The sequence below is a fragment of the Corythoichthys intestinalis genome, chromosome 19 (assembly GCF_030265065.1).
Source record: "Corythoichthys intestinalis isolate RoL2023-P3 chromosome 19, ASM3026506v1, whole genome shotgun sequence".
Lineage (NCBI taxonomy): Eukaryota > Metazoa > Chordata > Actinopteri > Syngnathiformes > Syngnathidae > Corythoichthys > Corythoichthys intestinalis.
In genome coordinates, this window is record NC_080413.1 from 3,357,514 (window position 1) to 3,380,623 (window position 23,110).

At 37.4% G+C, this 23,110-nt stretch overlaps 1 protein-coding gene across 1 annotated transcript; it reads right to left on the reverse strand.

The window, feature by feature from the left end:
- Window positions 1–299: 299 nt before the first annotated feature.
- Window positions 300–19,653, reverse strand: si:ch211-278j3.3 (E3 ubiquitin-protein ligase RNF19A). The gene is made up of 9 exons (XM_057822131.1): window positions 19,413–19,653; window positions 13,613–13,923; window positions 8,147–8,825; window positions 7,919–8,066; window positions 4,574–4,736; window positions 4,388–4,502; window positions 4,188–4,307; window positions 1,697–1,901; window positions 300–1,638 (listed from the first exon to the last, which is right to left on the reverse strand). Exons 2-9 carry the CDS (start codon window positions 13,757–13,759, stop codon window positions 1,485–1,487), a joined length of 1,731 nt encoding a protein of 576 aa, XP_057678114.1. The 5' UTR covers window positions 13,760–13,923; window positions 19,413–19,653; the 3' UTR covers window positions 300–1,484.
- Between the last annotated feature and the right edge of the window lie 3,457 nt (window positions 19,654–23,110).

Sequence of the window (23,110 nt, forward strand, 5' to 3'; positions counted from 1 at the left end):
AAGTCAAGAATTGTTTGGCTGCCATTATTAATGAACCATTTTGATAGTCGATTAATATTTTTGGAAAATTTTTATGATCTAAAATTAAACCAAAACCCATTTTTGAGCCTCTTTATAGTAAATATTATATTTTACAATTTTTGTTTTATTGTTCCAATTTAAAAAAAAATTTCGTTTAATAAAAAGGTAAAAAGTAGTAAATATTATTTTTTAAATTAATTTTTGTATGCATAAAAATACATTTTAAGTAACAAATTTGGGGAAAAAAATGAACGTATATAATCTTCTCTTTTTTTTTTTTTTTTTTTTTTTAAATAATTTTAATTTTTATTTTCTACAGGACAAGTATTTATTTATTTAATTTTTGCACTCCTGGTCCTCCATATGGAACAAGAGTGCAATCATGAAATAAATAAAAAATTGGAATAAATAAATATATGTTGAAATAAATACTTAATTGAAAATAGAAATAAAAATTGGGGAAAAAATTATATTTATTATATAATATTTTGGAATAAATAATGAGAAAATAAAACAGAAATAAAACTAAAATAAAAATGGAAATAATTCAATAAAAATTGAAATTCCTTCCTTCAGAAATTAAAAATTCCTTCATTGTCATCGACATATTATCACAAAGTTGATGAAAATATTTTATAAAAGTTGAAAAGTTACCTAGTGTTGCTTTCATTGTGTATTTATTTAATTTTTGCACTCAAATGATTATTTTTGGGAAGTAAACAAAAACATTTTTTTAAATTAAAAAAAACTACACTTGTTATAAGATTTAAAAAATAATGTTGTATTTTTATCTATTATTTTATAAATTACAAAAAATAATAAAATACAAATTAATTAAAACTCCCTACAAATAAGCAAAAAAATAATAACACCATAAAAGAAATAACATCCGAAATTTAATTTTTTAAAAAAAAATCATGTATTTAAATGTGTGCCCGATAAATGGTTACATTTTAAAAAAACAACCAATCAAGAACACTGAACAAATGTATTTGATGTCTATTGCAGTCAATAGCAGTGAGGGAATTAATCCAACAAATCTTAGATGTAATACTATGCTTTGAATGGATTGTCACGATTAGGCTAATTAATTCCATGTGTCCCAATACTTTTGTCCACAGGGCGTATACCTGGCAGCATTCTTAAAACCTGCATTACCTAGGCAAAGTCACCCCAGCCTGCATTTTTCAGGCTCGAGCGGCTTGCCCGTGCCGACTCAGCATATATATAACATAGGTTGTATATTGGGGGAGGGGTTTTCAATCCTTCCGAGTCCGATACGCATGCTCGCGAGGGTCCGCTTTTATTGTTAAAGGGGTGTTAAATGAGACAACCGGTCCAACATGCGGAAATGTTACGCGGGAAAATCATTTGACGCGCAAATTGTCCTCACACTTAAAGGCATCTGGTGGGAGGGAAGCAGAAGTCGCTCCGTGGGCGCCCCCCGCCGTCTGGGAGGGGAGTCACACGTCGTCCGATTCGAAGACGGGAAACGCGTTCCCGTCCGCCCGTCGTCCCAGCGACTCGGCCGACAGACTGCGGCTGCTGAGGCTGGACTGGCGAGCGCTTCGCCGTTGCGTTTCAATTTCCACGCGCACTTCGATGTTGGTGCCGTCCCTGCGGACGGGAAACGTCGAGTTAGGAGACGAATTACGATCCGAGCGATCGGGATTACCTCGTAGAAGCGCCGTCGCAGTCCGGTTGTCGTTCGGGTGACTCCTCGACCGCGTGGTAGACTTGCGCGGCGCTTGTGCCGGGGAGCTGTATGGGGACTGGGGTGGTCGTTTCTTGCGCGCTAACTTCTTGTAAGCTAGTGTCGGCTAACGCGGGGCTGTTCTGGGCCCGCCAGTGGTCGGCCACCACGTGGGAGAAGAGAAGATCTAGCAAAAAAACAACACAAGTGCAGTTTAGTTCTCTTCTAGTTTTGATTAGCGGATTTTCCGGACTATAAGTCACACTTTTTTAAAAATAGTTTGGGCCTCCCAGTTTAAATGATTTGGACGGCAATCACTGTAAATAGCATTGAAACGAGATTATTTGTCATAATTGCTAGTGAAGGAATAGTATCTTTTCTCGTATTTACCGTTTGACTGTTTTTATTCCTCTAACACACCCAGTATAAAATAGATAGCATTGATATCATAGTTTCAGAAAAAACAAACAGAATATATTTGATATTATGAACAGTTCTACCGGAAAGTCCAGAGCAAATGGCGGGACATCTTGTCTTGACACAATGAACATCTGATAAGGAGGAACCCGCGACCGAGAAGTGAACACTCAGCACTCACGTGGCGCTGACGTGGCAAAATCTACAACCCTTGTTCCCCTGACAACAGTAACTCCTGAATCCTCCTGTCCAATCAACAGACAAAAATCCTAAAGAACGCGGAAACAGACCCTTCTTTCTACCCACAGCCCACCCAGCAAGAGGCTTCATAAAGGCTGAATGTTTAACTAATCGTTGTCATTTTTCTCGGGAACATTTTGTTGACATGTCATATGGTGACCCTGAAACCAGTCGGCCTCCTCGCCTGGGTCTGTTGCTGTTTTGCCTTGCCGTCTGATGCCGTGTGTGCCGTCTGAATAAATTGTCAACTTCTGTTTCGAAGCTATTTTCTAGCTTTCAAAATGGAGTCAGTACAAGGGGGTTAGGACAAAGGTGAACGGGTGGAGTTTGGCCTTTTGGCCGGGTTGTCATTAGAGCTGTGCCAGCGCAGCTCCGGCGGTTTGGCTGGCGTGATTCCGGCTATCTGGCTAAAAGGTCAGATTCCTTCACTAGCATTATTTCTTTTTAGATTTATTCATTTATTTTTTAGAGTGATGAAAATACAATTGTTTATTAGAATTGTAGAAAGTTAATTTAATGATCATTTTCTTTTCCTAATTTTCCATTTTTTGTGTTTGTCCCTTGAATTTTTCAAAATTTAATTTTAAAAAATTTATTTCTTTTTTGACAGTTTTCTCTTATGTTTTGATCTAAATTTTTACAAGATTTATTTTTTATTTAATTCCTCTATTTTTTTTATTTACAATTTATTGTATTTTTTTTATTTTGTTGTTTTTTTTTTTTTTTTAGATGTAATATTTTTTAACATATTTTTTTAATTGATTAAAAAAAATGTCAAAATTAAAATGTAAAAAATGTTTTTTATTATTTTCTCTTGTTTTTTTCCCCTAAGTTTTATTCATATTTGTTACTTGCTCCATTTAATATTTTGTGTTTGTTGCTTGCTTTTCATTAGATTTTCAATTTTGTTTTTATCAGTTTACTCTGATTTTTCTTTTTTAATGTTCACAAAATCTTTATAAAATTTTTGTTAATTGTATTGCTTTCGTTTGCTTTTTTTCATATTTTTTTCCAATCTATTGTTTTAAATTGATTAAAAAAACAACTAAAAATCAAATCAAATTTTAAAAAGATTATATAAAAATATATACAGTATATATTACATAGATTACAATTCTCTTTTGTTTTTTTTCTACATTTTTCATCATTTTTATTTGTTACTTGCTCTATTTAATTTTTTGTGTCTGTTGCTCACCTCTCATTAGATTTGTTGTATTTTTTAAAATTTGTTTACAATTTATTTTTATTTTCACTTTTTTTTCTAAAAAAAAAAAAAAAAAAAACAAGCGTGGGTATTTTCCGGGTACTTCGCGACCCACCCACCCCCATCCCATAAACATGCATGGTAGGCTGATCGAACACTCTAAATTGTTCTTCGGTACGAGTGTGAGCGCGAATGGTTGTTCGTCTCCTTGTGCTCTGCGATTGGCTGGCAATCAATTCAGGGTGTACCCCGCCTACTGCCCAAAGTTAGCTGGGACTGGCTCCGGCACCCCCGTGACCCTCGTGAGGATAAGCAGCTTGGAGAATGAATGAATGAATGAAAGGATTTTTTTAATTGCTCTGTTGTCGCCTGCTTTTTTCAAATGTAATTTTCAAATCTGTTTTTAATTCATTAAAATCTTTTTTTTTAAACTTTTTTTTCATTGTGTTTATTTGTAAATTTCCACAATATTTGTTTGTGTGTGTTACTTGCTCCAGCCAATGTTTTACACATACTCAGTGAATACCATACATATACCTAAGTTGGCAGTAAATGAGTTAAGCAGTTCTACTAAATCCGGCATCCCAGCAGAACTGTTTCCTGAAAACTCACAGCTAGCCAAGTCCTCCAGCGTGTCGGGGGCGTCGGCGGGCGGTCGACACCAACCGTTCCTGCACAGCGACATGGGCACCACCCCGTAGACGTACGTCAACATGAGCGGTACGCCCACACCTGCGCACAAGTCCCTTTATTTTTTTTGCACAACAAGACAGAACAAAAATGTTTTTAAAAAATACAATTGTCATTCTCACCGACGGTGACGGCCGCTATAACGGGCGACACAAACACCGACATCATGACGCCGCTCGCCACCGTTAAGTAGTGCTTACTTCCTGAGATATTGTTTTTCTTACAACGACCGTGTACCTGCACAAGAGCGGACATTGTTTCTATTAAAAAGATCTGGAGTTGTTGGATGATTAGTAAGCAGTGTATACCTTCCGGCCCATGTAGATGGGAATGCCCACGATGATGACTGGGATGGCGAGGCCGGCGATGAGCGATATGACCACGGGGGCGCCCAGCAACATGCCCACCTGCCAGAGAACTTTGCGTGTCTGCGACCATGGCTTCTTGCCCCAGAAGGTACATCCTGAGGGACTGAAGTGCAAAAATAAATAGGCAGTGCTGCTATTGATGACGCTGGATTTCCAATTTTTAAAGATACAATTCCCCAGCAAACTGTCAGATTTATGGATACTTTGAAGCAAAATGGTGCACTTCCTGTGTCTTTTCAGGCATGGGTTCATGGGACTTTTTTGTGGGTCTACCTATGATGCAGTGTCTTGCAAAAGTATTCGGCCCCCTTGAATCTTGCAACCTTTCGCCACATTTCAGGCTTCAAACATAAAGATATTAAATTTAATTTTTTTGTCAAGAATCAACAAGTGGGACACAATCGTGAAGTGGAACAACATTTATTGGATAATTTAAACTTTTTTAACAAATAAAAAACTGAAAAGTGGGGCGTGCAATATTATTCGGCCCCTTTACTTTCAGTGCAGCAAACTCACTCCAGAAGTTCAGTGAGGATCTCTGAATGATCCAATGTTGTCCTAAATGACCGATGATGATAAATAGAATCCACCTGTGTGTAATCAAGTCTCCGTATAAATGCACCTGCTCTGTGATAGTCTCAGGGTTCTGTTTAAAGTGCAGAGAGCATTATGAAAACCAAGGAACACACCAGGCAGGTCCGAGATACTGTTGTGGAGAAGTTTAAAGCCGGATTTGGATACAAAAAGATTTCCCAAGCTTTAAACATCTCAAGGAGCACTGTGCAAGCCATCATATTGAAATGGAAAGAGCATCAGACCACTGCAAATCTACCAAGACCCGGCCGTCCTTCCAAACTTTCTTCTCAAACAAGGAGAAAACTGATCAGAGATGCAGCCAAGAGGCCCATGATCACTCTGGATGAACTGCAGAGATCTACAGCTGAGGTGGGAGAGTCTGTCCATAGGACAACAATCAGTCATACACTGCACAAATCTGGCTTTTATGGAAGAGTGGCAAGAAGAAAGCCATTTCTCAAAGATATCCATAAAAAGTCTGGTTTAAAGTTTGCCACAAGCCACCTGGGAGACACACCAAACATGTGGAAGAAGGTGCTCTGGTCAGATGAAACCAAAATTGAACTTTTTGGCCACAATGCAAAACGATATGCTTGGCGTAAAAGCAACACAGCTCATCACCCTGAAAACACCATCCCCACTGTCAAACATGGTGGTGGCAGCATCATGGTTTGGGCCTGCTTTTCTTCGGCAGGGACAGGGAAGGTGGTTAAAATTGACGGGAAGGTGGATGCAGCCAAATACAGGAACATTCTGGAAGAAAACCTGTTGGTATCTGCACGAGACCTGAGACTGGGACGGAGATTTATCTTCCAACAGGACAATGATGCAAAACATAAAGCCAAATCTACAATGGAATGGTTAAAAAATAAACGTATCCAGGTGTTAGAATGGCCAAGTCAAAGTCCAGACCTGAATCCAATCGAGAATCTGTGGAAAGAGCTGAAGACTGCTGTTCACAAACACTCTCCATCCAACCTCACTGAGCTCGAGCTGTTTTGCAAGGAAGAATGGGCAAGAATGTCAGTCTCTCGATGTGCAAAACTGATAGAAACATACCCCAAGCGACTTGCAGCTGTAATTGGAGCAAAAGGTGGCGCTACAAAGTATTAACGCAAGGGGGCCGAATAATATTGCACGCCCCACTTTTCAGTTTTTTATTTGTTAAAAAAGTTTAAATTATCCAATAAATTTTGTTCCACTTCACGATTGTGTCCCACTTGTTGTTGATTCTTGACAAAAAATTAAAATTCTATGTCTTTATGTTTGAAGCCTGAAATGTGGCGAAAGGTTGCAAGATTCAAGGGGGCCGAATACTAATGTAAGGCACTGCAGATATGCCTACTAAATTTCATGTTGCTAAGTGAAACAGGATTCGGGGGGTGAATTTTCTAAGACGCCCCAGCAAATTGTAACGGTCACTTCTGGTATCCTCTTTGTTCTGTCGGACATCCACCACACGGTGGCGCCTCTAAATGTTGTATGTTCACTTTCTTCTTCAGTTGCTAACTACTTTTTGGGAAGTCAAGTGTGATCACGTGTGCATGGTCTGTTGCACTCCCGAGTAACGAGTGGTTGAGCTGGATTTATTTTAGGGCTGTCAAACGATTAAAATTTTTAATCAAGTTAATTCCAGCTTAAAAATTAATTCATCGCAATACAAACCATCTATAAAATATGCCATATTTTTCTGTAACGTATTGTTGGAATGGAAAGACAAGACACAAGACAGATATATACATTCAACATACGGTACATAAGTACTGTATTTGTTTATCATAACAATAAATCAACAAGATTACTCCTCCTAAAGCGATCCATGGATCGAAAGGCGTGTATTTCTTAAAAGATAAATGTTACTACAAGTTATAGAAATTTTATATTAAAACCCCTCTTAATGTTTTCGTTTTATTAAAATTTGTAAAATTTTCAATCAAAAAATAAACTAGTAGCTCGCCATTGTTGATGTCAATAATGACACCATGCTTCACTCATTGTGCTGAAATCCATAAAATTATTTGGGCCCAAGCACCAGCACAGGGCGCCAAACACCAAAAAACAAGTAACAAGCGGACATTACACTGCTGTCATTTTAATGTTTGAGCAGGGCATGTGCGTTAATTGCGTCAAATATTTTAATGTGATTAATTTAAAAAATTAATTACCGCCCGTTAACGCGATAATTTTGACAGCCCTAATTTATCTATTTTTTATGTATTAAAAGTGCACAAGTGGACGTCTGCTCCCTTCTTTTTACCTTTTATGCACTAATCCTGCCCTGCCACACGTTACAAAATGACCAATATAATCCTGTAATGGAAAACCTAAAACAAAATGGCAGACATTCTTTGTCTTTTCAAGCACGGGATTTGGCTATACTGTGGTGTCTTGAGATATGAGTTGGTAATTCGGTGATCATTCTCATAACTCGAAAAAACTTTCAAATCGCCTTCCTTCAGTTTCTGTTCAAATATCTCGTCACGTTTTACACTACCATTATTTGTTAGCCTGTTAATGACATTTCTCATTATACGTTAGCATTAAGCTAGCATGAATAGATGCAAGATTACGTTTGTTTTAAATCCAAAACATGAGCAAAGTTTACCCGAATCTATCTCAAATTTTCGCTAGTAAGTTAGAATATACAAAAACATACCAAAAAAAATGTCCGAACCTTTGCTACACGTGGCAGGCAATGCGCGCCTTTACCTGAGGTAGTGCACGTCGGTGATCTCCTGCATGCAGAGCCAGCAGAACTGGCAAGCGCACACGGTACAGTTCATTCGGTTACAGCTGCCGTCGTTGGTCTTCATGATGTACGCGCCGCACCGAGGGCACGGCTTGATTTCTTCCGCATCTGCGCTAGCCAAAAAAAAAAAGGCCGTTATTTAACTAATTCGCGAAGAAAGGGTGACGTGAGCGAAAAAGTGTCCGCACCTGCCCCGGGTTCTTCGTTGAAGACATAGAGCGCAGCCGCGGCGTCGTTAGCGCCTAGCGCGTTTCGCGCGCGCTGCCTCCGCGCCTGGTCGCACGTCTGGTTAGGGTGCCACAGCTGCCGGCAGTGGTAGCAGAAGTGCGTGTCGCAGCCCGCGCGCCCGCAGCTCAGCTTGGGGCACTCGGCGCAACCGTACGCGATCACCGCGTAGCTACAATCGGGCGCGGGGCACCATCGCGCGTCGGGGTCGGCGGCTAGGAACCGCCGTAGGTGGTACTCCTCGAACCTCTCTAGGAGAGCCGGGTCGTCCAGGATGGCGCGCACGTCTAGCGGCGCCAGGGCCTCGGGGCACTGCGGGCAGGCGATGCCGACGCGGCTCTCGGAGATTTCGATGCGGAGGTACTGACGAAGGCAGTCGGCGCAGGTGCGGTGAGGGCAGGTGAGGAGCGCGGGGAAGCGGCGGCGAGGCTGGCTAAGCAGGCAAAGCGGGCACTCCTCGAGGTGCTCGTCGAGGTGGTCCTGGGTGGAGCCCGATAGAGAAAATGTGTCGGTGGAGCCACCGGCGTTAGCGCCTGTTGACGCCTCCGCCGTGGCGCCGTCCAACATGGGCGCGCGGTCGCCTCCGTCGACAATTTCTGCTCCGGAAAGTCTCCGTTCTTCAGAGTCTTCTGTTGTCTGATCCTAGGCAGAAAATGTACAATATCCGAAGTACCGTATAAGACGCTGTTTTTTGCATCGAAATAAGACTGAAAAAGAGGGAGTCGTCTTATATTTGCAGTCTAGACATTATACCCATTCACGACGCTAGATGGCGCCAGATATCATTGAAGCGATGTTTTGTCATGACAGATCTCAGCTACACTCCCCATTCACTACCGCTAGCTACATTCACCAACAGACTAGCATTGTACTTCGAAATATTTAAGTCAAGTAAATGCCAATTGCACGTTTTTTTTCCTTTTAACCAAGAATCGAGTCTGTTTTACGTCAATATCTATAACAAATTTGGGGATTTAAGCATTTATTCACAAGAATTTTCCGCGGAAAAGCTCTGTTTACACAAGGCGGCTGCTGGCTACATTTACTAACAGACTAGCATTGTACTTCGACATATTTACATAAAATAAATGCTAACTGCACACTTTTTTTTGCTTCTAACCAAGAATCGAGCCTGGTTTACATCCATATCTATAAAGAATTCGGGGATTAAAGCATTTATTCTCAAGAATTTTCTCTGGAAAGGCACTGTTTATATAAGGCAGCCGCTAGCTCCATTTACTAACAGACTAGCATTGTACCTCAACATATTTACGTAAAATAACTGCTAACTGCACATTTTTTGCTTTTAACCATGAATTGAGACTGTTTTACGTTTATCTTAGGGCTGTCAAACGATTAAAATTTTTAATCGAGTTAATCACAGCTTAAAAATTAATTAATCGTAATTAATCGCAATTCAAACCATCTATAAAATATGCCATAGGACAAGATAAGACTCAAGACGGATATATACATTCAACATACTGTACATAAATATTTCTTTATTATAACAATAAATCAACAAGATGGCATTAACATTATTAACATTCTGTTAAAACGATCCATGGATAGAAAGACTTGTAGTTCTTAAAAGATAAATGTTAGAACAAGTTATAGAAATTTTATATCAAAACCCCTCACAATGTTTTCGTTTTAATAAAATTTGTAGGGCTGTCAAACGATTAAAATTTTTAATCGAGTTAATTACAGCTTAAAAATTAATTAATCATAATTAACCGCAATTCAAACCATCTATAAAACATGCCATATTTTTCTGTAAATTATTGTTGGAATGGAAAGATAAGACACAAGACAGATATATACATTCAACATACGGTACATAAGTACTGTATTTGTTTATTAAGACAATAAATCAAGAAGATGGCATTAACATTATTAACATTCTCTTAAAGCGATCCATGGATAGAAAGACTTGTAGTTCTTAAAAGACAAATGTTAGTACAAATTATAGAAATTATATATTAAAACCCCTCTTAATGTTTTCGTTTTATCAAAATTTGTAAAATTTTCAATCAAAAAATAAACTAGTAGCTCGCCATTGTTGATGTCAATAACTACACCATGCTCACTCGTTGTGCTGAAGCCTATAAAATCATTTGGACCGAACCGCCAGCAGAGGGCGCCAAACACCAAAAAACAAGTAACAAGCGGACATTACACTGCTGTCATTTTAATCTGTTTGAGCGGGGCATGTGCGTTAATTGCGTCAAATATTTTAACGTGATTAATTTTAAAAAATGATTACCGCCCGTTAACGCGATAATTTTGACAGCTCTAAAAATGTGTAAAATTTTCAATCAAAAAATAAAGTAGTAGCTTACCATTGTTGATGTCAATAATTACACAATGCTCATGGTGCTGAAACCCATAAAATCAGTCACCCCCAAGCGCCAGCAGAGGGCGACAAAACACCAAAAAACACAAGTAACAAATGAACATGACACTGTGCTGTCATTTTAATCTGTTTGAGCGGGGCATGTGCGTTAAATGCGTCAAATATTTTAACGTGATTAATTTTAAAAATTAATTACCGCCCGTTAACGCGATAATTTTGACAGCCCTAATTCAGGGATTTAAGCATTTATTCACAAACATTTTCAACGAAAAAAAGCTCTGTGATTCCACTTGGTCAGCTTTGATGGCTTCGCAACAATGCAGGCCCCCTATTTATCAGAACCGCGCCCTGTGTCCTGTCAATACATTATGATGGGTTTTTGCAATCGACAGTGACCGACATGACTTTTAAAATATAAGCAGGTGGATGCCAGTTGTGCTGCCCCTGGTTGCTATGCAACCTCATTTAGGCAAATTAGCATTTCATTAAGTCAACACTCTAATGGAACAGCAGCTGAGACATCCAAAGTTAATCATCGATAGCCTCGCTCTCTTCGTGCTTCACGTCGGGACGTTCCCGACATTTAGCTTTCGTGAGAAATTGCCTCATTTGTCATATTTTCAAATGGACTTGTGGGAAAAATTAGCATTCCTTGCGGGCTCCTTAATTTTAGCACCTTAGGATGCCTCGTTGTAGGCTAAGAGTGTGCCGGCGTCGCATTATTATTAGAGCTGTCAAACGATTAAAATTTTTAATCGAGTTAATTACAGCTTAAAAATTAATTAATCGTAATTAATCGTAATTAATCGCAATTCAAACCATCTATAAAATATGCCATATTTTTCTGTAAATTATTGTTGGAATGGAAAGATAAGACACAAGATGGATATATACATTCAACATACGGTACATAAGTACTGTATTTGTTTATTATAACAATAAATCAACAAGATGAAGATAAATGATAGTACAAGTTATAGAAATGTTATATTAAAACCCCTCTTAATGTTTTCGTTTTAATAAAATTTGTAAAATTTTCAATCAAAAATAAACTAGTAGCCCGCCATTGTTGATGTCAATAATTACACAATGCTCATGGGTTCTTAAGCCCATAAAATCAGTCGCACCCAAGCGCCAGCAGAGGGCGACGAAACTCCAAAAAACACAAGTAAGAAATTGGCATTGCACTGTGCTGTCATTTTAATCTGTTTGAGCGGAGCATGTGCGTTAATTGCGTCAAATATTTTAACGTGATTGATTTAAAAAATTAATTACCCCCCGTTAACGCGATAATTTTGACAGCCCTAATTATTATAACTGTTATTATTAACTATTATAACTATTTTATTAACCATTTAATCGTTAAGGACCTTCTTCACATTAAACTTGTTTAAATTCTTGAAATTATAACATATATATAAAACTTCTCAGTTGTAAATATCAGATTTCTTCATATATTTTTGTTCTCAGTTGTAAATATTATCAGATTTCTTTAATATATTTTTGTTAAGTAGCACATGAAAAAAAATCAGCTCTTACTTTGGAAAACAGCATTTCACAATTTTCAGACATCTTACAATCTAAACTAGCTTCTTAATGAGGCTGCAACACTAAATCGATTAATAAATTAGTTGCCAACAAATTTGATAATCTGATTTTTCCCAGCAGCTATGCAGCAGTTTAGGTCCTCGTTTGTGTGTAATGTGAGGCTTTGCACGTGCGTGCCAGTGATTCGAGCAAGAGAGAGAGTTCACTGCTACACTCAGGTTGGGATGCTGAATTGTCAAGCGTTAGATTGTCTTTTGTGTTGTTAAATCCTGAAGCTAATTGTTTGTATTCTTTGTTAATGAGACATTGCTACTTATCACTGAGCGCTAAGCTAGTTAGCGATTATGCTCATCAGTGTCCTTAGCATCCGTTTGTATTGTGTTTTGGAGAAGCATATTGGCGCTTGAGTTATTGTTAGCTAGCAAAGTTGAAAGTAAATTTCTTTTTAAAAAGATAGCACACACATAAACCCATTTATGTAAATTGTCATACAAGAGAGTGTGCTTTGAATTTTGTCTTCATTGTTACTTACAACATGCCTCAAGTTAAACTGTGAAGGTAATTGAAAAAAAGTGGCATTCTTCCGATTAATTGATTAATGGTTTAATTAATTGGCCGATTAATCGATTACAAAAATAATCGTTAGTTGCAGCCCTAATTTCAAGCTGTGTCTGTTATCAATCACACCAAAATATCATCATTGGGGGCATCTCCGATTAGATCACGTGATTGGAAATCGGGCCCGATTTAATCAATTACCATTTGAGGCTCAGCTCAGATATTCAAATTTTTTATGTTCTTTATCTGATTACTCGAATATTCGAACTAACTAGTTAATTGATTAACCGACTACTAAAAAAATCGATAGCCGTAGCCTTAAAAAGTATTTATTTTGCATGCAAAATGATATTGACAAAAGAAACCCCTAAAAAATCATCATTTTTACCACGTAACATCGAAAAAGAAGAATAAGGAAACACCACGTTATGCTAGCTGTGATGGGAAGCTGACGAAAAGATCGCATTACACAAGAGTGATATCTGTAGAATGGAAATATTTTAACTTTGGATGTGCTTGTATTGGCGGATGGTAAAAATCAGGCGACTCAGATTCGAACGCGGAAAAATGTCATCGAGATTCAACTCTAATCGCCCCATCACTGGCAGCGGTGGCGAGCTAGGTGGTTGCCTAGGGCGCCATCTAATGGAGGGGACGTCAAATTACTTTCGGGGGAAAAGTGTACGCTAAATTTGCCGAACGGTTTCAAACATATCAAGCATCCCAATATGCAACATATAAAAATTATACATGTGGGATTGTTGTTGTCAAAATACAATATTTTAAACAATATATTGTCATTTTTCCGGGTGCTCCTAGCTACACATTCACCACTCAGCCAATAAGAATTGCAGTGAAACGTGGTGACTTACTAAATGTCATCAATCTTGGCTGCCATCGTCGGCACTAGATGTCCAATCCATTTGGACGACTACTGGAGATAAACTCATTTAAAGAGCCATCTTACCCGCGTAGGTTGCCGGCTGAGGGTGAGCGTGATGGCCACCTCGTCTTTAGGCGTCTTGGCCTCAGCGGGCTTTTCCGATTTGGGCTTTCGGCTGAAGAAGTTGAGGAAGCTGAGAGGCCCCCCCGCCTGCTGCTTGGGCCTCTTCATGGTGGGTGGACAGAGCGGCGACTGAACAGCGGGCCGAGGGAGCGATGGAGATGAATGAGAGGAGGCGACCCCTGACAGCGGGGGGACGGCGCTATTACAACTTCATTCTTTGGATGGTGCTCGAGTACTTATTCGGTCGACTCGTCACGTTTGTTGCCTGCAACCTGCGTGTAAAAATAAAAATTAGCATTTGTAAGTATGTTTAGTATTACGTATTTATAACATGATGGTATAGTATAGTATAGTATAGTATAGTAAAAAAATTGGGAAAACATTGATACAAAAGGCAAAAATATAGTATGGCTGGTACTCGCAGCTACCAGAGTTTACTGAACAAAACATACTTATAGCCTCTCTGCCATTGGCTATTGCCTAGCATTACTGGCACCCACTTGGCTAAGAGAGACCTCTACTGTATGTGTGTATATATGTATCCCAGCATCCTCTTCATTCGCCGCTCGTGTTCCGACAGCTTTACATGAGCGTATTAACTTTTATTCTTTAATCTATTCTTGGTTTTGTACCTGATATGCAACCCTGATTTTATATTTATTTGCAATACTCTAATTGTAACATGTATTTGTGACATGTTTTGATGCATTTTTATGCATTATTGAATATTTATGTCTGAATTTTGGGGGGAAATGGAACGCCATTAGGGCATTTACATGGAAAACGCGTCTTCAGTTACAGAATTTTCAAGTTACAAAACTACTTCCAGAACCAATCAATTTCGTAAGTAGAGGTACCACTGTTTAGTATAGTATAGTATAGTATAGTATAGTATAGTATAGTATAGTATAGTATAGTATAGTAAAGCATCATATAGTATAGTACAGTACAGTATATTACAGTACAGTACAGTACAGTATAGTATAGTATGTTATAGTACAGTACAGTATATTACAGTACAGTATAGTACAGTATAGTATAGTATGTTATAGTAAAGCATTGTAGCACAGCATAGCATAGTATAGTTTAGTTTTGGTATAGTATAGCATAGTATGGAATAGTAAAGCATAGTAGCATAGCATAGTATAGTCTAGTTTTGGTATAGTATAGTATTGCATAGCACAGCATAGTATAGTAAAGCATAGTATAGTATTAGTATAGTATAGTTAAGCATAGCATATAGTATAGTAATAGTATCGTATAGTTGTATCGTATGGAATAGTAAAGCATAGTAGCATAGCATACCATAGTATAGTTTAGTTTTGGTATAGTATAGTATAGTATAGCACAGCATAGTATAGTAAAGCATAGTATAGTATTAGTATAGTATAGTTAAGCATAGCATATAGTATAGTCAAGCTTCGTATAGTATAGTGTAGTGTAGTGTAGCGTAGCGTAGCGTAGCGCAGCATAGTATAGTATAGTATAGTATAGTATAGTATAGTATAGTATAGTATAGTATAGTATAGTATAGTATAGTATAGTATAGTATTGTATAGTAATAGTGTAGTATAGTATAGTACAGCATAGTATGGTATGGTAAAGCATAGTAGCACAGCATAGCATAGTATAGTTTAGTTTTGGTATAGTATAGCATAGTATGGAATAGTATAGTAAAGCATAGTAGCATAGCATAGTATAGTTTAGTTTTGGTATAGTATAGTATAGTATAGTATAGTATAGTATAGTATAGTAAAGCATAGTATAGTACAGTACAGTACAGTATAGTATAGTACAGTACAGTACAGCATAGTATGGTATAGGAAACCAAAGTAGCACAGCATAGTTTAGTTTAGTTTTGGTATAGTATAGTATAGTATAGTATAGTATAGTATAGTATAGTATAGTATAGTACAGTACAGCATAGTATGGTATATTAAAGCATAGTAGCACAGCACAGCATAGCATAGTATAGTAAAGCATAGTATAGTATTAGTATAGTATAGTTAAGCATAGCATATAGCATAGTAAAGCATCGTATAGTAATAGTATCATATAGTATAGTATTGCAGTGCAGTACAGTACAGTATAGTATGGTATAGGAAAGCAAAGTAGCACAGCATAGCATGGTATAGTTTAGTTTTGGTGTAGCATAGCATAGTATGGTATAGTAAAGCATAGTAGCATAGCATAGTATAGGTTAGTTTTGGTTTACTATAGTATAGTATTGTACAGTATTGTATAGTGCAGTACAGTATAGTATAGTACAGTATAGTAGGGTACAGTACAGTACAGCATAGTATGTCATAGCAAAGCATAGTAAAACAGCAATAGCATAGTATAGTACAATACAACAGCACAGCATAGTATTAAGTATTTGAAATCCAGTGAATTCATATGAAAAACGTGGTAAAGTTATACTTTAATAAGTAAATAAAATTGTAATAATAATAAACAAATATTTATATGAAAATCACAATAACAACAACTACAAATTGGAAAGTATCGAAAATGATTTCAAAATTTAAAGAAAATTGAAAATATAAAATAAAATAGGGAAATTTATTAACAAATTCCTCCTTGATTTTTTGAGCAATTTTTATTCAAGAAATTGTTAGCTTTTTTAAAACATGTTTTTTTTAAAAATTGCGTTCTATTGATATTATTATCTATTTATATCTTATTATAGGATGGTTGCCAGCCCTCCCAATCAAAACGGATTAGACGTCTATCGCCGTCAATAAGTTATATAAACATGAAAATAACAAAAACAAAACACGATCAAAAAAATGAAAATGATGTGGGGGTAAAAAATGAATAATGTTAATGAGGATCGTATAAAAGTACTTTCAGTAAATACATGCATATGTAAAATACATAAATACACAGTCTTGATTTCCACAACAAGCCTCTCTCTCTCTCTCGAGTATTTTTCCTTGTCACGGGGCTTGTTAATGAAGTAAACGACAAGGCCAGATGGCAACGCGGCACACTTGCAACCTTCCGGGAAAAAAAAGGAAAGGACGTCCTCCCCCTCCCCCTCAAGTGCATGCGAGGTGTTTTCTCCTCAGACAGCTGTTGCCGCGCAATATGCTAAAGACAGAATACATAAACACCCACGCTGTTTTTTTTTTGTTTTTTTTTCGATTTATTTCTGCCAACCTCTTTTCGTAAAAGCAGCAGGGAAACCTGAGGATGCTGCGGCGCCCTCCCTGCATGTGCAACCCTCGCTGGACTCCATCCCACAGCAGCAATGCGGCTTTTCACGAGGGTGACCTCAGCCTGCCCGCCCGCGCGCGCACACGCACGCAGCAGCATCCTCTCACAACACAAGGGTGGAGAAGTGATTTTTATTGTTCTTATATCTATTGGGGATGCATCAATTCCCCAGTTTTTGGACCAAATCGTGTTCAGAAACAAACAAAAATGTCAATAATTACTTATTTTTTGGTAGTAAAATGAACAGTTTCACTCATTTCACTTAAATATTCCGGTAACATAAGGTACTTCAGTGGCGTAGTGTCTTAGTACAAACACGAGGGGGCAGTATGACAAGTACTGGATGGTTGAAAGTTATAAAAGTACAGCGTTAAGACGTCAAAAATAACCAAACAAAGCAGTAATAGCAATATTTTGTAGCAATATTAGCTCATTCACATTCATTCAGCATAGGTATATGGGTAGTATTTATGGAGTATGTGCTGTGGTAGTTAGAAGAAAGAAATATTACTGTAATTTTTGGACTAAAAGACACTACTTTTTTCCCTCATTTCGAAACCTGCGACTTATAGTTCAGTGCGGCTTATTTGATTATTTATTTGGGTTAATAAGTAGCGCTTTATTTGAAAGTGCCATGTTACCAAATACCATAACTAGCAATTAATGAAACAACTGGAACAGTAACTGAAGAAATAATTAGCACAGAACATGAATTTTGATTGTTAATTATATCTGTAGCGCTGCAATGCATGCTAGGGGGCATGTTTGACGACAACAGTGTTGACAGCAAAGGTTGACTGTCTCCTCCAAGGGAGCAATGATGGCCAAATGAAGCTTCTTGAAGCAATGAAGCTTTGCAGCCAATTGGTTCAAAGCTTCATGGTGGTTCATTTGGTCTTTTGACAGTCTTATGATGCCTCTGTCAAATAAAGTGTTACCAGTTAATATATTTCGGTGTAAATATCCCATAATACAGTGAGGACAGCTATGTCTTAGAGTCCAGTGCTGCTTATCTATGAAATGTCATTTTTGTGTCAAATTTCATGGGGGGCGGCTTATAGCCAGGTGCGCATTATAGTCTGAAAATTACACTAACGCATATTTTTTTAAATGAACTTTTGTTTTGAAAAATTAGTATTATTATTATTATGTTATGTTATTATTTTGCTAATTTAAAATAGTTTTGCAAATGTATTTTTTTAATGTAGTATGATAAAAGAGAAAAAAAAAATCATTTCCTTAGTGACCAAGATAAGAAAAATAATAATCTCTAAAAAAAATTATACTTATTATTATTTCTTAAATTGTATTTATTTGAAAATATATATTTCAAATTAAAAAGAGATTCTTTGGATTTTTTTCATGAGGAAAATCATGTTTTTGTTTTGTTTTTTGTTTTGTTTTGTTTTTTTAAACACTTTATTATTATAAAACTGAAAAAACCCTTTTTTTAAATTAAAAACGGCTTAAGTATTATTTTTTTCTGAACCTGTATTTATTTTACGAAAAATATTTCCAATTAAAAAAGAAATTCTGTATTTTTTCATGACGAAAATCATGGAAAAATACAAACGATTATTCGCTTTTATTATTATAAAACTGGAAAGAAAAAAAAAAAGCATTTACATTTTTAACATTTTCAAATATTTTTTATATATCTGAAAAATTGAACAAAATTCACTTTTCTATATTAAAAAATGTTTCAATAAAAAGAGTGCCATTTATCTTTATCTATACAGTACCATATATTATATTTGAATGTATTTATATATATATATAAATAATAATAATTTGTGTACTTATTTATTTGAATGTATTTATATATATAAATAATAATAATTTGTGTACTTATTTATTAACTATACCTCAAAAAATGAGAAGATTCTCTATCAAGAGGCTCAAAAAAAGGGAGATTTGGACAGTTTTTAGGTCAACAAGTTCTCTATTCGATTAATTGATCATCACAATATTCATTTGATAAACTATTAGTTATCTATTTGTCAATCAACTTGACGGCCATTGACGTCCAATCCATTTTGACTATAGGCCATGGCAGTGAATGACTCAAAACATACACAAACACAGAAATAGGAATATGTATAGAAATAATAGATTATGTGCTGTGGTAGTTAGTAAAAGAATATTTATATCAAATGAAATAAATTATTGTCGGTGATAGACGTCCAATATATGGACTGGGAGGGGTTGGCAGCGATCGCTCCCAGCCCCTCCCAGTAAAAGAGAATCCTCCCAGTCCAAATGGATTGGACGTCTATCACCGTCATTGGCACTGAAACACGAACGGATGAGTTTTTTTTTTTTTAATCAAAAGTCAATCAAAACAATAACTGTTGCGGCATATTATTCAGCAAAACGCTACACTGAAATAATGCATTTCGTCAGCAGAATCCTACATTTTGAGCATATTACAGTTAAAAACAACGAGGGAGTACCATTTTAAACACGCGGAAATCGTTAAAAGCAACAAGAGGTGATGATAAAAAAATGTACACAAAGATGCATTACGTAAACGGCTTCCTACCTCGTTGTGCGCGGCGCATTACACAAATGGCTCCTCCCCTAAAACAACCAGGGAAAATCCTCGCACACACCGGCTCCTCGAGTTTCGCGTAGCCGGCTGGAAGCGCCGTGGAAGCGGGGAGAGGCAGGCGGGCGGGCGGCCGGCCGGCCGGGCGGTGGCGATTCTCGAAGCGGCGAGAGGAGAGCCTTGGCCCGGCGTGCACTTGCTGACGACGGGCCCGGAGGGGTGGCACACTGCGGTGACATGGACCAATGAGATGACGCAGGAAGAGAAGGATTCTCCTATTCATAAAAAATAAACACAATATCAAATAAAAAGTGGAGATCACCAAATTACACAGTGTTTTTATCTAATTACATTTTAAATGCAAATAAATTTACACAAATTTTTGAGTAACTTTATAGTACCCTTTCTCATAGTTGTCGTTTAACTGCATTATTCTAACCCGCTTAATACAATCAATCAGGGAATATTACCTTTTCTCGTATTTACTGTTTGACTGTTTGTATTACTCTAACACACCCAATATAAGATAAATAGAACTTATACCATAGTTTAAGGAAAACAAGCAGAATATAGGGCATAAGAGATACATGACGCCTTCGTATCACGGAAGCCCAACGTATGCGTCATGCAACTGACTGAGCAAGATTGACGCTGACAAGCCCACGTAAGCACCACCAACTTTCGCAATCAGTTCTCCCGGACAGGCCAGAACAAATGGCGGGACGCTCTGTCCCAACACAAGAAACACCAGAGAACCAGTGGCGCCTCCAGAAATTTTTCATAGGGGTCGCCACTTAAAATCTTGAGGTGGCACACCAAAACTAAAAGCCATAATTTCAGGTTTTCATTATATTATAACAGTAAAAAGGTCAGGGGAAAACTATCAGAAAGACTTAAGGACACAGCTATTGATATACTTTGGTGTATTGTGTAATATTTGAAGTTACTAATGATTTAATGTGCATAGTCCATAACTGTCCAGTCAAAATTTTGAGTTCCAAAACAATTGTGTTTTATTGTGTTATGTATATATTAGGCATAAGGTGTACATTTAACAAAACAAAGAATAATTACTGGGGAAAAGCAGGTGCAGGCAGATTTGCATTTGGGATGAAATACATAACTGATGCTACAACAATCTAATTATATACTGGCAAGCGGGGTGGCCAGTGGGGTGGCCGACAAATTTATAGGGGAGGCCGTGGCCACCCCTGGCCACCCCCTGGTGGCGCCTCTGCAGAGAACGCCTGATATCCAACTGATAACACGACTGACAAGACTCCAAGCGCCCCTTTGACACTGTGGTGGCAAAATCCACAACTGTCGTTGACCGGACAACAGTAACTCCCGAATCCGCCTGTCCAATCCACAGACAGACAATAATCGTAAACACACCCTTCTTCCTGCTCACAGCCTGCACCACGAGAGCCTTTGAAAGACTGTTTAACTAATCGTGGTCATTTTTTCTCGGGAACCTTTTGTTGACATGTGATGGTATGACCTTGCCTCACCCCCTGAGTCTGTTTTTGTTTCGCCTTGCCGTTTGATTGCTGTCGATCTGAATAAATTGTCAACTTGTGCTTCGAAGTCTTTTTCTAGCTTTCAAAATGGGAGTCAGTACAAGGGGTTAAGACTAACACACACACTAATACAACGCGCAGAGTTTGGTCTTTTGGCCGGGATGTTGGATTACCGCCGGGCCCAAGTCGTTGGAGCTGTGCCAGCGCAGGTTTGGCGGTTCGGCTGGCGCGATTCCGGCAGTCTGGCTAAAAGGTCAGATTCCTTCAATGACTATAACAAAAATATTTAATAGACGAACAATTTTCTCATGATGATGACGAGACAATAACTGGCTAAAAACGTCTCTTGGGGGACTACAACATAACGACAGGAATGCTAGTTTTCGTCTGACGAGACGAAAATGCACCATAGTTTCTGTCACATTCACAATGTGTGTGACATTTTATGTGTAGTTAGCCTGCATCATAGCAGTGTCTGTTTGTGTCACTCATGTGACATGCTTTATCCCCCTCCCCAAATAACCCGTTGGTGTCCTCTCCAGTCTCCCCATTGCTTATTTTGAGACACAATAAGATTTGTTTTCTTATCTTGGCAAGAGAGCATAGCATTCAAGTTCACAATATAATCAGGCTATTGCTAACTACGAACGTCCTCTGAAACTCTCAGACAATTTTTTTTTACATATAGTTCATGGCGTCCAGATGGGTGTGATTAATTCTTTTTAATTTTACAGACGATTTTTATTTTTTGAAACAATTTTAGTAGGGCTGCAGCTATCGATTATTTTAGTAGTCAATTAATCGATGAACTACTTAGTTCGAATAATGAGCTGAGCCTCAAACGATATACAAAAATAAATGAGGCTCTAAGTACAACAAAAGAACATTTGGCTAACTTGCATAGCAAAGGTCCGCTAGCCTAAATGCTATAAAATCCCAACTTTAAATTTTTTTTTTTTTTTTTTTTTTTTACAATGCTCTTAGTAAATGGTTCAAACACATATTCCCACAAAAAACATCTTAATATACAAATAAACTAAATTATGAATGCATTAAAAAACATTAACTCAAACAAAAACTTAGCTTATGTTGGTCTTAAACAGGGAGCAGCTGCATTCAGCCATGTGAAATGAGTTATGTCATATTCACTGTTGCCACTAGAGGGCAGTGTATCCACCCAAATAAATAAAACTAAATGCAAACACTTTTAAAACAAACCATTACAATGCCCCTTTAATTCAACGAATACTCGAAGCAGCAAAAATTTAATTCGAATGTTTTTTCGACTCGAATTACTCAAGTTAATAGAATAATCGTTGCTGCCCTAAATTTTAGTAAACATCGACTAAAACTAGACGAAATTAGTTTTCGTCAGCAAAAACTAGACTAAGACACATTTTGAGATGATTAAAATATGACTAACACTAATAAGTATTATTGTCTTAAAGACTAAGACGAGAATTAAAAAACAAAGCTGGGTTGGACGTCTATTGCCGTCAATGGCAGCCAATGTTAATTTATGAAATGACGTTAATTCGTTAAAGATGATCCAACAATAGGAAAGTGGTTGATCTGTTTTCTCTGTTTCATTGTTGTATGTGGTAATTTGACAGTTACTGTGTGGTTTGTAGAAAACGGTTCGACTATCACCGTCAATGTCAGTGAAGCTAGCTTATGTCAATTTGTTATTTTTTCCGTTCTTTAAATACCGTCAATGTCAGTGAAGCTAGCTTATATCAATTTGTTATTTTCCGTTCTTTAAATAATATCCCCCTATTTAAATTTCCTGATAAAAATACGTCTTGTATTGCGTTAATTGCTCACAAAACAAGACATATTTTAAGCTAGTTTCATGATTGGACGCTTAGCTAGTTAAATGGAGGCAGACTCCTCCTCCTCACCGTCAACAGACAGCTTGACAGTTACGTAATATCCGGTAGTGACTTCCATGTATTTCACAGTAAAAGCCTGTCCTTTAAAAAGGCAGTTCAATCAAAATGAATCGTAAACTTTACCGCTTCAATAACTCCGAAATACGTCTAACGATTACAAGAAAACGTGGACACGTATAAATGACATCATAAATGCGCGCCAATGAAAAGATAACAATCGTGTTCTTTGCAGTATCGTTAATAACTGCCCGGTTTTTCCTTAATGTTACATGAAAAACAA

Bases quoted from the DNA above. Each gene is read 5' to 3' on its own strand.
- si:ch211-278j3.3 (XM_057822131.1), bottom strand. From the start codon at position 13,759: ATGAAGAGGCCCAAGCAGCAGGCGGGGGGGCCTCTCAGCTTCCTCAAC. The intron at 8,826-13,612 runs GTAAGATGGCTC...TTTTCTGCCTAG, and splicing joins TCAGCCGGCAACCTACGCGG to GATCAGACAACAGAAGACTC. The intron at 1,639-1,696 runs GTAATCCCGATC...TCCCGTCCGCAG, and splicing joins TGCGACGGCGCTTCTACGAG to GGACGGCACCAACATCGAAG.